The following is a 15,105-nucleotide window of genomic DNA, read 5'->3' on the forward strand; positions in this document are numbered from 1 at the left end:
CAAACACGTGTTTTCAATAGTCTCATGTGTTTAAAGAAAGAGTTCTTTCAAAGTTGTTTTGCTAACCCACTTTCCTCTCCTTTATCTGTCCTGTCCATCCATCCTGCCTGCTTTCCTTTTCTTTCATTCTCTCCTCAAACCATCTATCATTCTCTCAGTGCCGGGGGCCTGTGAATGTGTTTGTATGGAGGAGTAGGTGGGGAAGGGGGTTGTGACCCTCTAAAACTCTCCATCCCCACATCAACAGAGAAAGAGAGAGAAAATCAGGGCAAGGGTGAGAGGAAGAGTTTAGCATTCATCTCCACACTCGCTAGGTCAAATGACAGCCATGTGCACTTTACATTTGACAGCTATATAAATCATACACAAAGAAACGCACACACATGCCTCTTACTCAGAGCATCAGTAGTTGGAGCCTCATGTTTTATGGGGAGTGCTGTTTTAAGGTTCAAGGTTTGAGCTCAAGTATGGGAACCCATACACTGGACACTCACTTGAGCAAAGCACTTCACCCAGAAATAAACTTTATGTCATAACCTACTCATTAACTTGTCATTCAGAATTCTGACTTTCTTCCATGGAAAAAAAAATGAAATGTTCTGAGGAAAGTTGTGTGCTGGACAAGATCTATAATGATGTAAAAACAAACATAAAAGTAGTCCATATGACGTCATGTGCTATAATACATGGAACTGAATTTCTATATTTGACATCAGTGACAATCATAACATACATAAATATACAATTACAGCAATGTAAGGCTGAAAATGCAGAATAGTAATGAGATCTGAGAGTTTCTGTGATGATTTTCAGTGAAGAATGACTCTCACACAAAGTTCATTACTTCAGAAAACGTACACAAAACGTCTTTTTTGCAGCTTGCCAATATGAATAACCATCCACTTACTATGCATGGAAAAAGACAGCGTGAAAATTATTTTGTGTTCTATGGGACAAGAAGTTAAACAGCTTTGGAACAACATGGGAATCAATAAAAGATGACCAATATTCATCTCATTAACAGGTCATGAAAAAATGTCATGTTAATGAAGCGTTTTTTGATTTTATCAGTGACAGTGAAGCCAAAAATGCACATTATAATTATTAGGTTTTTTTGTCTCAAGATGCACACCAGTAATGTTTTTTTTTTTTTTTTAATCTACTTAAATGTCCTAACTGAACCATGGCCTAATCATGGTTTAATCTAAGCCCTGTCTACGAAACCAGACCATAATGTTTTAATATTTGTTTTCATTTAGCAATTTTTCACCCAAAAACATTATTTTAGTTTTACATTAAAATAAAATAAGACCAATAAACCAGTTTTAGGGTACTATTCCTTTAAATTTAGCTTGTTGCAATAAGTTACGTCGAGTAAGCAATCTGCTGAATGTCCCCCTCAGGAAGTGACTGCACATGCTTTGTGTCTTTCTTACCTGGACTATACTGCGAAGGTCCTGGACGTAGGTTTTTTCTGTTTCAAGAATTTCCTCCACCACTCGGTCCACATACTGGACTTTACGTCCTTCCGGTGACTGAATATCTGCATCGCTCTGATTGGTCGGTGTAGGTGTTTGTCTTCCCATCTCCTCCTCCTCTAGCTGTTGGGCAGGCACCAACTCCAGTTGGATGGCTCCTGAATCATGATCCCTCTCAGGGGCGGAGCCTAATACCGGCCGCCCCCCCAGCGAGCAGTGACTGTCACGGGAGGAGGCGGATGAAGACGTGGAGCCGTAGCTCACCGGCCGCTCGTTGCAGTCCATGCTGTGCGAGGAGCAATATCTCAGAGCAGGGTTTCTGATGGGACCACCTGCTTGGCTTAGGACCGGCCCTCCAACAGGGACCTCCGGGAGTGGCGGTAAAACATCAGTGGAGAATGGGTAATCTTCTGAAAGATAAAAAGTGGTTAGACATTAGTTCAATATGCCACAACTCAGTAAATAATGCAATATGCAATTTGATGCAGAATCAGATTTAATATATTTACAAATATTTAAAAACTGAAAATGAACCAACATATGTTTCACGTTCTGTGTGGGAAAAGAAAGTATCACTACTTTTGAAAGCGAACAGCAGTGTTTTACGGTAGCATTACATACAAACTCATTTTAACGTCAATGTTAAAAAAATATATATATAATAATTACACACCACCAACTCTTTGCTCAACTTGATAATATATGTAAATTAGCTTACAAACTTAACATCAAGAACATCCAGGTAAACAAGAACACTAAGTAATGTTTATTGCTCTACCTCCCTCACACTTCCCTCACATGCTTGCTTACTGACTAGCTCACTATGATAGCTTAGCATTACAACAATTGTCGATATTCTCGCATACACACACCCCAAATAATAGTCCCATGCATAGTCTATTCCTTGCTATCTGCATTGACCTAAAACTTTGACTTTGCATTACTTTTTGAAGTATTAAATGTAATGGCAGTTATGGCAGCTCGATGCAATATGCATATTGGGATTTGTATATTTTAGGAATTTTGATAAATTAGCATGCAGCCCTGTTTGAAACTGTCATTCTTAAAGGGATAAAAAAAGAGAAGGTATTAGTAAGAATATTCTGAAACATACTATCATAGTATGGTCCCCGTGACAACAGATTTCCCCCCCCACACACACATACTATGGAAGCTAATAGCTACTGGCAACTGTTTGGTTTTTGGGTGAACCGTCCCTTTAAATGGACTCTTGATTCATGTTGATCACAAAATTATAAGCAAAAATCCCACCCACTGCAATTATAAATTTGTTTCCCACAGACTTAGATCTCGAGGGGGAACTTGTACACAAAAACATTAGGAGAAACCCACAGCAATCTCTAGCATTCCTGGGCGATAATCGCTATAATACACACTCATACAGCACACACACTCAAAATGACTCTGGGTTTGTCTTTCAGAGAACAGTACTGGTCTCTCTCTGTTCCTGTTTTTCTCTTGTACACAGTTCAAGAGAAAGCTAAAGGTTAACCTACTTTTAAGTAGCTATAACTATTCATATTTCACTAGTCTCACTGTCCCGTTATCACACCACACCAATGGTAAAACCAAGAACTTGTGGGTTTTATGGGTGAATCTATGCATTTGCTAATGTGTGTTTTTTTTTTTGCATTTTTTTTTAGCTTTTTTTTTGTCCTCATAAGTCACCCTCTCCTTGTAATACCTGTGTCATACCCATGTCATTATACAAAGTTGCGTCCTGATATGTCACAAAAACACGCACACACACACAAACACACACACACACACACACACACACACACACACACACACAGAGAGAGAGAGAGAGAGAGAGAGAGAGAGAGAGAGAGTCTTTCATAAAAGGGAAAGGCCAGCTAGCACTGAAAGAGAGAGGCTTTAATGAACAGATTAATGTATAATGGAGACATTTTACTCTCTGGGTGAAATGAAAGCGAGCCCTGTGTGACCGTGCATGTGTGTGTGTATGTGTGTGCATGTGTATGGTTGTAGGCTGTCTATTGTCAGACTCACTAACACATCATTGTAAGATCATCAAGACGCACCCACTCCACACACACTAGCACAGGTGTGCACACACAATCAACTCAGTGTAACATGGTCATTTTTACCCTCCGTTAACACAATAGGTAGATTACCGCAGTGGATAGGGGATAAGTGATATACATATGGGACAAAGTGAAGCATTGCATTACAATATATCATATAGTTTGCACCAAATCACATCATGGAAGCCAGTCAGATGCAACAAGTACTCGCTCTCTGACAACAAAACCATATAAAGGGTTTCCAGGGAATTTAAGACTTTCTTTTTGTCTTGCAGTCAACCACATGTCTCCTTCTCAGTTGCCAATTATGAATAATCACCGTCATCACTCACTCAACACGGAGCCGTCTAGGGCTCCAGAGCAAAGCAACATGATTGGCTCTTGATTGTTTGAGCCAGGCTATGATTGGTTAATTCCTGTGCATGCCAAACTCACACACTGACCCACTTTCACGAGACAAACACAAAATGAGATGCAGCCATCAAGTAAACACATTTTCTTTTGTACTGCATATTTATTTCAGTTGAACTATTGAACATATTAATGGATCCGTCTGTTTATGTTAGAGACTTTATTAATGTTTCATGCAACAGGTTCACTGATGATTGTGTGTTTTGGTGGGTGGGGTCATGTTCAAGTAAAATAAACTTCTGTGGGTGTGTTTGTACACTGTTCATGCACGAGTTTGTCTGTTGCATGCTGTGTTTATCTTACAGCTGAGATACTGCTGTGATTCAGTTTGGAAATTCTTTGCAATGTTTTACCTCTTAAAAGGCAAAACGTCAGCACGCTGTTGCTCCCAATTATGCACACCACAAACATGACGTGTCTTCATAATATCTCTATCTTTTTTCTCACCCAGTATAAATGGATTTTTATACATGCATTTATAAAATTCAGGAATTCGTCCCTTGCATGGGGATTATCTTTCCCCCCCACAACTGTTGCACATGGGGATGTGGCCAATATTAGCTCAAGAAGCATGCATGGACTTTGAAAATCCACCAGGCATAGTATATCATATGGGCACCTTCAGCATTCTAATACTAATCTTACACACTAAACCATCCCAGACTTACAAAAGGAGTGGAGTGCAGCAGCTCAAGTGTCAGTCTGGTAACACAGCACACAAAGTTCAGTCACTTTTAAGTTTTACGTCAGTTGCCACTGACCATTAGAAGAACAGCCTATAACTATGTATCATCACACAGGCTTGTCAGCTTGAATGAAAACATACAAGAGACTTATTCTGTGATACATCAAGAGACAACAAGTTCTACAACCACAAATGCATCACGGCACAGATTTGAATAGTTCAGTCTATGAGGTAAATTTCAGTTAGGACGCTGCCTTAGATGAGAGCTGCATATGTAGATGCCAGAACTAGTTTTCTGGAAAAGCTTATGACAACCTGAACCAGCTATCTAGAACAGTGTGCCAGTTTCATAAACATAGCCACTATGTTAAGACTGTGTCTCAAGAACTAGTCCGACCAACTAGCAGTCAGTCAAGTTTTTTATATAACTGAATTTAAAGTTATGACCAGTTCTAAAAAAAAAAAAGAAGGATGACTTACTAAGATCAGTCTAAGCAGTTTATTCTGGCCTCTGATCTTAACTTCTTTCCAGCATGATGAGAATACCAAACCCCTTTTTCACATTTCCCAAAACAACAAAAACAGCTTGTAACTTGTAAACAAGACTTTTTCAAGCTCATTATAGCCATATATTATGCATTAATGTTTGCTGTATAAATTCATTTTTATATATATAGTTTTTATTTGTAATCAGGTAAAAAGGAAATCTAGCATGAGATCAAATCCTGGGTTATTAGACGAACATTTTTAATGAACTAGGTAGGATTGCATGTGATTTTATCTTGATTAACCTGACCTGTTCTCTTTACCTGTACTGTGCTGAAACATTGCACTTATGCATTGTACTAATACAGTGCTATTAATATAACATCTATCCCTCATTTTCAGCTTCTAGCAGATGAGGACACTGACAGCGGGACAGGAGGGATGGGATGGGGAGGGATAAAGATTTAAGCATTAAAAGCTACCTACCATAATTAATTATCAATGGAAAAGGTTGATGGCCTCAATCTCGAGAAACTCCACTGAACTAGAAAACAGTGCTGTCCCATGTTGTTTATCAGAGCATAAGCTATTATGGCAGACTCGTTTTCGGTTAATCATTTTGATCAATTTAGTATCGGTTTAGTAGATGGCCCATTGAGAAGTGGCAGTGCTCCTTTTCCTTTCCAAATTATTTGTTGCCACTCCTAACCATAAGTGAAAAAGTTGTTTTTATATGAATACAATTATCAATCTAAACTAAAACATGCCAAAAGTAAAATATTAATCACAATGCAGTGGTTATCATCTACAGGTTTTATCTCTTTATTGTAAAGGTCCATTCACACGAAGAAGGATAATTATAAAAAAACTAAAATATTAATTATATTTATGTCAGAAGTCGGAAGTCAGAGAGCTTTATTACCAAGTATGTTTACACACACAAGGAATTTGACTTGGCTTCCAGTGCATAATGTCTACACGAATTCACAGTAATGTCTTGTTTATTATAAACATGCACTGCAGTTATCATCTACTTCTTTAAATGCTCGAACTCTGTGGATGGATGGTGATTGGCTGTCAAAGTTTTTATTGTTCATCAGCTGAAAAAAATAAAATAAATTAAAAAAATCCTGAAAGTGATTGCAACAATATTGTTCCTCTGTGTCATTGTTGTTATAGTTGTGGTGTGGACTTTAATAGTCTCATTGAATTAGAATGATTATTAGTTATCATGAACAAGCTATAACTTGAGGTTAAAGTCCTTTGGATATTTGCTCTGTCTCTGAAATGTTTTCCATTTGACCTGATTATATGAAACAAAGATGAAGCCTAATGGGGTATTTGTCTTGAAAGAACTGACTGCTTTACTGCCTGACCTCATGCAGACTAATCACTGAATTGTGAGAAACAAGGACAATAGCTTGTGCTTTATAGACTATGTTTCCTGTTCCAGAGAAGCGCCAACTATCACTTGACTGGAATTATTATTGTTTGTCCATGATCACACACATAGACACACACACATACTATCAGTATCACTGATATACCCTGTAAAAAACACATTACAACCTTACACACACACACACACACACACACACACACACACAGACACACACACAGACACACAGACACACACACACACAGACACACACACACAGACAGACACACACACACACACACACACACAGACATGCAAACAAGCACAAGTTTGGCATGTGCTGTTGGACTTCAAAGGCTACAGGGAGCTCTGTAAGAAGCTCAGAGGTTACTGAAAACCAAACAATGGTGTAAGAAGAAAATAGGTGTGTAAGACATTTGTTTAAGATCATGTTTACTTTGATCATTGCAACCAAATCCATTAAAGTGCTAAGCCTTTTGGTTTGTTTAGCAGAGGATTCTGGGTTTCACCAGCTTATATTACAGTTAAATCCAGTGTTCTTTATTTATATGTACCCTTTGATCTGCGGAAGTACAGTTATATATGCCAACATTTTTGTTGCTACGCCAATAGCTGATTCTGGGCAATTTCTAGGGCATTTCTAGGTGGTTGCTAGGGTGTTTGGAGTGGTTGCTAGGGCTGGGTGATTACTGGAAAATTGCAAGGTGGTTACTAGGATATTCTGAATTGTTGTTACAGCACTGCTGTATGCTAGAGTGATCGGTGTGATTGCTATGGGATTGCTAGACGATTGCACCTTAAGTCTCTATGATATTCTGGTCACAAGATATGGCCCAGGTCCTTACTTTAATATAAGACTATTGGATTTTTTTTTTCACTAGTTTTATTATTCAGCGTGTAAAAATCATGAAGACAATTTAGTGTTGATTATTAAGTATTGATCACATGTTGAATGAGATATGTGCTGAAGTTTGAGCAACATTAAAACAAATAATTGTCTTAAATAGAGCTGAAAGGATTAGTCAACATTATTATGTCACAATTAAAAATGGTCAACAAATATTTTTGTTGTCGAATAGCCGTTTGATCTCATATGACCTAATGTAAGGGCCTGCAATAACACTGGTTAACCAGTGTGGCGCTGTAGAGTAAGACTGTAATTCAGCCCTCCTGCAAGCAATCCAATAGAAGACACAACACATATGAGCAGTGCAAACGAAGCCAAACCAGTAGAGTGTGGGAGTCATGCACAAAAATACGAACAAAAAATACTGTCACGTTTAAAGTCCCCGACATACTCATGGACTAGACTTGTGCCGGTATTCGATAATGCGATATATCGCGGTAATGAATATGCACGGTATTGTTATCGTGGGCACTTCTAAATAACGTGAATAATTATATATTACAAATTAATCAGAATTTTGGATGCATTTTAAGAATATTTTTCCCATCAACTGCTCAAAATGCACAACACGCTGTATGCTGCTTGAAAGGAGCATGCGCTCTGATGTAAACAAGCACGTAAGAGAAGCACATGGAGGAACACGTGAGAGACGCGCTGAATGAAAGCACATTCACTCTCTGACAGCTGATGGCGCTAAACTGCAGCCTTACCCTGTAAACCCCATTAATAAAGCAGCTGCTACTTTCTAAACCATTTTTAAATAATTTTAAATAGCCATTCAGATTTGTGGATTTGCTATGGTGTTCATCACAGAGCCAAATACTTTGATATTTAGACTTAATAGGCTATTTATTTTCAAACTTTTTTTTTTAATCTGGACTACAACATGCCCTAGATATTGTTTGAAAGTGTTTTGATTCTTTATTGTTCATTCACACTTTACATTAGGGCTTCTTTAGTTAACAAACTGCCAATGAAAAATTCTTCTTAACATTCATTAATCTTAGGTATTCCAATATTTAATAACACATTGTTAAAATCGGAAGTTGCAACGGTGTTATTTAACGAGCTAACATGAACTAAGACTTGTATTTTTTAACAAAGATTGATAACTTCTGTAGCAAATGTAGCTATTGCTCATTGTTTAGCTGTGCATTTATTGAATGAGCACTATGCGATGTCCGAACTGATTACACTATATTTTATGTATTGCACTATATTTTATGTGAAATCATTTTCTATTTTTAAACTGTCTTAAATTCTTTTTAAGTCAAGTTTTTAAATAATTTTCAAAGTTCTTAAATCGCTTGTTTTATTTTTGAGGTTATTTTTCTTCATGTTTTTTTTTTTTACTTTCTTTTATGTAAAGCACTTTGAATTACCATTGTGTACAATATGTGCTATATAAATAAACTTGCCTTGTGTTAATGCATTAAACTAAGGTTAACTCATGATGTCTTATTGTAAAGTGATACCTATTGGTCTTTATAGTTCTTTTGCACTTTAATGTGTAAAACTTTTAACTTTATATATTTTTTCTGTATTGATTTATTGTATTTAAATGTTCAGTTATTTTTGTTATAAGAAAAAAACTTATTTAACCTGTTATACTATATTATGACCACTTTTTTAAAACTAAATTTCAATACCGTGATAATACCGTATACCGTGACAAAACATTATCAATTAATCGCAACAGGAAAATTTGATACCGGCATATCCCTATCATGGACAAAGTTCTTTGGCATTCTTCGGTTAGGGGTAAAAAGCAGTTAGGTATAAGCAAGCAGCGCTTTGCTGTTAGCAAAATCAATAACATAATAAACAAACAACAATCAGTGAAATTATTGACAATTGGTCGATTAATCATTCTAATCATTGTTAAGATTTATCAATTCAAAATAGTAATTCAAAATAAATATCAAAATAATAATTTGTTGCATCCCTATATAGTTTTAAACAGCACTGATTACTTTTGTATTGAAAGAGTAAAGTGACATTCAGTGAATGTGTCTTATGAAGCTCCATGCAGGTCTCAAGAAGCTTCATTGTTCAAACATTGTTACTCAGAGGTAAAAGCAGAAGGTGGGCAGCTGGTCTCCACTTTCCTACTCTCTCCTTCATATCACAATGCTGGCTTAGACACACATATCCAACCCTCATAGTGAACGATAGATGGAGAATGAAGAAAGGAGAGAGAGTAACTCGGGGGGCTTAAGGCGGATTAAGCCCTGTCTGCGCCCCTCTGAGGGCTACTGCTGGGAGACTCAAACATGACATAATTCAGAGGAGACTAAAGGACAAAGACTTCTCTCTCTCATACACACACACACACACACACACACACACACACACACACACACACACACACACACACACACTCACACACACACTCTCTCTCTCTCTCTCTCTCTCTCTCTCTCTCTCTGTGCCTCGCACTCATTCGCTCATTAGACAGACAACATCTAATAGTCCCCCCAACAGCCCTCTTCAGATGAATGGTGCACGTTTTACAGTTACACACACATTCAGAGGGTTGAAGGAGTTCAGGCTGGGCGGCCTGTGATCGTGAAGCTTTTACAGTTTACTGAGAGAGAAAGAGACTTTGAGAGACTCCCAAACTGAAGTCATGTGTGTGTATTTATATATAGCTGGATGTCAATAAAAGTTTGAAAAACAGACTTTGAGCTGAAGTCCATCCAGCTGTGAGCTAAGTGGTCCAAGACATATGATGTATCATTCATGTCTGTAGCACAAACTGTGCTGGGATGATCTGCGTTCCAAGGTAAAATTGAGAACAAATTCTAACCCTAAGTATGAACAAAAATAATAGCGATACTAGCCTTAGCAAAATGAACACAAAACTGCATAAACATGTACTCCCACCCAGTCATGCACACACAGTGAAGTCATATAACTGCAGTCTGTGTACATTTCTGCCCTGTCATTATGCACAGTAAGCAGTTCCTGACCGCACATACTATACAGTAAACATATATAATCATTACCAAACACACGCTCATAAACATGTCAAATACTCAAGCACAAGTGTGAATGACTCTGCTTGTCAGCAGAATGATCACTTTTCAGATCTGTGCAATCAAATGTAACTGTAAAGTGTGCAACTGATGATGTTTATGCTGTAATGTGGTCTGACGTACATAAGGGTCAAGTCAGTACAACATATGTCTCTCTGTAGAGAATGTGAGCTCTTGAGATGTGTGTTTTTGTTCTGGCCAGTGAACTGTGCTCCACTGGAAACCATTGGGGAAATTGAAATTAGAAGCTTGTGAGGACATCAAAGTATTAACCATATTAAAGATGGGTGACTGCAGATGATCGTTAAATGGTTCCTTTAGCGCAAATGTTCATAAGTTTACATTTACATTTACATATATGCATTTAGCAGACGCTTTTATCCAAATGCACTATTCAGGATATACAATTTTTTACCAGTATGTTCTTAAGTTCTTATGAAATGTTGCTGCCGTATGTTTTGTGGTGTAGCAATTTTATCAGCATCATTCTGATATAAAACATGGGTTTACTCAAAAGTACACAAAAGGAGAAATTAAGCTGCTGTTTTCTGCACAGCAAAGCTTGATGGTGCATTTATACTGTAAATGATATTTGGAAGTTTGAAAAAAAGGAAAGACTATCAGTGGACTTCGGTCTGTTCTTCATACTAAGCTATAATATGGCTCCAACACCATGTGACTTCAACACATGAGTTATATGGACTACTTTTATGATTATTTTATGGTGTTTTCATGATGCCTATGATTTCCAAGGTTAGAAAAACAAGACAGCAAGCAAACTATGACATAATTTTGAGTGAATATTTCCTGGAATTATAAGGAGTGTTTGCTTGCATGTTTTTGTTTTTTGGTTTAAGTAGATTTTTCCGCCTGATTGATTGCCTGTGTTTATATTAGACTTGTCTATCTGCTCAGACTGATAAGGTCAATCCTTTAATGGTGCATTCAGTCTGATAACCTCTTTATCATAAGTGGCAGCAAATTAATTTCCACACTGACAGATTTTCATTAAAAAATATTATGCTATATTACTTTTAAAATTATGCATTGGTCTGCTGTACCGTGCTTTTCAGTCCCAAACACTGACATGTGTGTGTATTCATTATAAATGAATCCTACAGCGTGAAACATATGCAAACACAAACAAAGATTTTTACACTGTCACGTTCGCTTTAAGAAAACTCTGATCACCAAGCACAAAAAGAATCAGACACTTGCACAAAATTATACAAAGCTCTCATGGTCTTGATATCTCCACGGCAATGTGTGTTTTGCAGCCAAGCACTGTGTGTCCATAACCAATGGGATTAAATCTCTCAGGCTCGACTGCATGACAGCAGCACACACACTCACACAAGCAACACAATTTCTATTCTGGTCTCTGAAACATGCTGGAACTCCACCACGACTTCTGGAGCTGGATGCCTGTAACGGATTCATAACATGCCAAAAGCATTCCCGAAACCACACCAAACATCTCATCTACTCCAGAGCTGAGGATCCTGAGAAATAGTCCTTGCTTATCTCTCAATCAAACATAATGACTTGGAGTAATCACATCTTTATAAATAGCTCTTCTTCGCTGCCCATTTCCTGCAATCAGACCGGCCCATTATCTCCCAGAAGTCATCAGATCAACCGGCTAAAGATCTGATTGTAGAATTTTCTCAGAGTTGGAAATTCTAACTCAGGACATTCATCACTTCATGTAACACTGATGTAACACAGTAAAGAGAAAGAAATTCTTTAATACTTTTTCAATGCATTTTACTTGCAGACTGACTCTCTATCTACTATAACACATCAAAGAACTGGAAGAGACAAAACAGTCTGACTGCAGTCCAAGGGAAATCTTAAATATCAATTTATCAACCACAAAAACGATTCCATATGAGAGAAGGACAGAGCCATTCACACTCTTGATGGATGGATGACCATATTTCTGACTTCTGATGATCTCTGCAGTCATCTGCAAAGCGCTGCTGTCTGGAATGACATCTGAACTATGTTTGCCCTGTCTGGAGGATCAGGATCTTTTATTGATGTACTTCTATTTCCAGACAGCAGCAGTGTGATGTCCTTAACATGAATGATTTGTTTTTTCACCTTCGTATGTATAATATAACATACACATAGTTTAGTACACATGTGTACATGATGTGCATTTTAAAAAAAAACAATGTGTTAATTACACATTTATAACAACCAAATTATTTAAAGAGTAGGACATGACAAAGGGACTTAACCTGCATGAATGAACATACTAATATATACACACCACACATATGGGGCCCTAGTGATACCTACAGATTAGAATTCACTGAGACAGATTTGCTTCAGAGACTTGACCAAATTTGAAGAAAATCTACACTGTCCGATTGAAATTGCAAAAATTGTATCTTTAGGGGTACAACATCTTGTCACTGGGGCACCCCCAAATGGTGCATATTAGTACCTTAGAGTAGTAATGTGTAACCTTAAGGTACTACATTGAACATTTTATGTGTGAATAAGGTAGAAAGGTGCTAAAGGTACAGTGTACTTTCATTAAGCTATTTCTCACAGAAATGAAAAATGATGCTCCGGGTAAGCCAGGGCAGAACCTCCTAGGACGACTGCTTTTTGAACTTTTGAAACAAGTAATTGTTATCTGCAAATAAGTTCTGACAGGTTTTCACCACGCCATCTTTCAAACACACGCTTCAAACTCTTTCTCGCTCTCTCCAGCTGGGTTGCGTCCTGGGGGGTGTATTACTTTAGGGACAGATGTCCTGAGGGGGTGCTGGTATTGTCTAAAGCAGACTCTAAACTGTTATTATCCCCCCGAAACCCTCAACCCATGGGAGACTAATTTGGGTCAGGAGCGGGGGAGAGCAACAGAGAGCGAAAGGTTTCCATAACATAACCAAAATATATACCCCTTCAAAACACACTGAAAAAAATATGTGTAGGATTGACTTTAGAAACTGGTGGTACATTTGATGTAAAAAGACTGAAATTTTCTGAAATGTACTACAATAATCTGTTTCATTTACAAATAATTATTCATTGTACAGTGTAATACCACTGATATTAATGCAAAATCTTATGCAAACACATGCTCACAACAACACACACATCTACTTAGCTATTTAAATCTAGTTATAACGACCCCAAACAAGCCAAACCCTACCCTTTAAAAGAACAATCTATTATTTACCTTTGACAATGTCTTAAAATAAAGGTTTGGTCAGATCTACCTAATGTCTGGCGGCAAATTTGTGCCCAAAGTACAGCAACCCACAAACACACATATATGCACTTACACATATTTCAGTCAGTTGAGGTTGTGTAGAGGACTTCTGTTTGGTACACGAGCCCACCAGCACAAACCAAGCCAAATAAATACTCTCAGTTCCCAACTTGCCAACACACACATACTTACATTTAGTTAAACAGAGAGTGCCCTGACAGCAGTACTCGGGCAGTTTAAACACAGCAGCTCTGACATCAATCAGAGAAGTGTTCAAATGTTGCCAACACACACATTGACAGGAAACTTTCGAGAGCTGATATGACTTTAAAAGCCATAAAGACACCTTTAATGATGAGATTCTTCATGTCTAAAGAAACCAAGTGCACAAAACGTAATAATAGTAAAAACAAAAACTTGTTTATCATCTGTTTATGATGTTTCATGCAAGTGTGATCTCTTACCCGTAGGCATTGCAGCTCGATCCAGATTTGATCACATATCCACTTAGTATTCCAGACCAGTGCCACACACACACACACACACACACACACACACACACACACAACACACTCTTCTAATCCTTCAATTCACTTTACATTCTTCCTGAGACACACGGAATAGCTCCATCAGTGTGAATGATACTGCACACACACGCACACATTCAGTAAATCCTGTGTTCACACACACATAAGCTCTGAGCCGCACCACAACGGTCCTGCCGGTCTGCCTGTCACTCACACATTGAGCACTTCTAGATTCTCTTCCCAAATCTCCCTCCCTGTGGCTCCTCCCTCTCCCACTGCAACACATTAGCGGCTCAAACTTCCACAGAATGCCTCTCTCTCACTTTCTCTTTTAACTTCCTGTGAACTTCCCGTGCATGTTTTTTCCTACAATGTTTATTAATTTATTGTGTTCTTGTTTGTCATGTGACTTATTTTAAGTATTTGTATTTTGGCATAACAAAACATTGACACCGTGGCTCTGTTGCAAACACTAGTGAGGCTGTATGAGGCTGCTTGATTCTGGCAGTCTGAGACAAATTTTTGGAATTGTGAAAGATCCCTTTCATCAGGCTAAGTCTTTGTTTTCTGTGACATGCTCACTGCTCACGGACAGATGATTAATTGCAAAGGATTTTTGCCTGTGATGAACTTCTGACAGTCTCTGCTTCAGGAACTTCATAAGTGAGAGATGTTGAACACTACATAGGCAGCAACTGTTTGTGTTATACAAATGGTTATCTTCATGTGACACACACAAGACACATTATACATACCTTTCTACAACGTTTGGTATTAACATTACTTTAATAATGCTAAATACACAGCACACACAAAAACTGGTAAACACTCAAACTTAAGTTCAGTTGCTTACTTAAATTATAAAAGTATATA

At 37.8% G+C, this 15,105-nt stretch overlaps 1 protein-coding gene across 1 annotated transcript in view; it reads right to left on the minus strand.

Annotated features, from left to right (window-relative positions):
• The window catches only part of LOC109065380 (pleckstrin homology domain-containing family G member 1-like), a 33,674-nt gene extending 19,219 nt beyond the window's left edge, over positions 1–14,455 (minus strand). Inside the window, 2 exon segments of the mRNA XM_042712578.1 lie at positions 1,437–1,888; positions 14,170–14,455. Coding sequence (XP_042568512.1) covers positions 1,437–1,888; positions 14,170–14,179 — 462 coding nt within the window. The 5' untranslated portion in view covers positions 14,180–14,455.
• Positions 14,456–15,105: the final 650 nt, after the last annotated feature.

The sequence above is a fragment of the Cyprinus carpio genome, chromosome A23 (genome assembly GCF_018340385.1).
Source record: "Cyprinus carpio isolate SPL01 chromosome A23, ASM1834038v1, whole genome shotgun sequence".
NCBI lineage: Eukaryota > Metazoa > Chordata > Actinopteri > Cypriniformes > Cyprinidae > Cyprinus > Cyprinus carpio.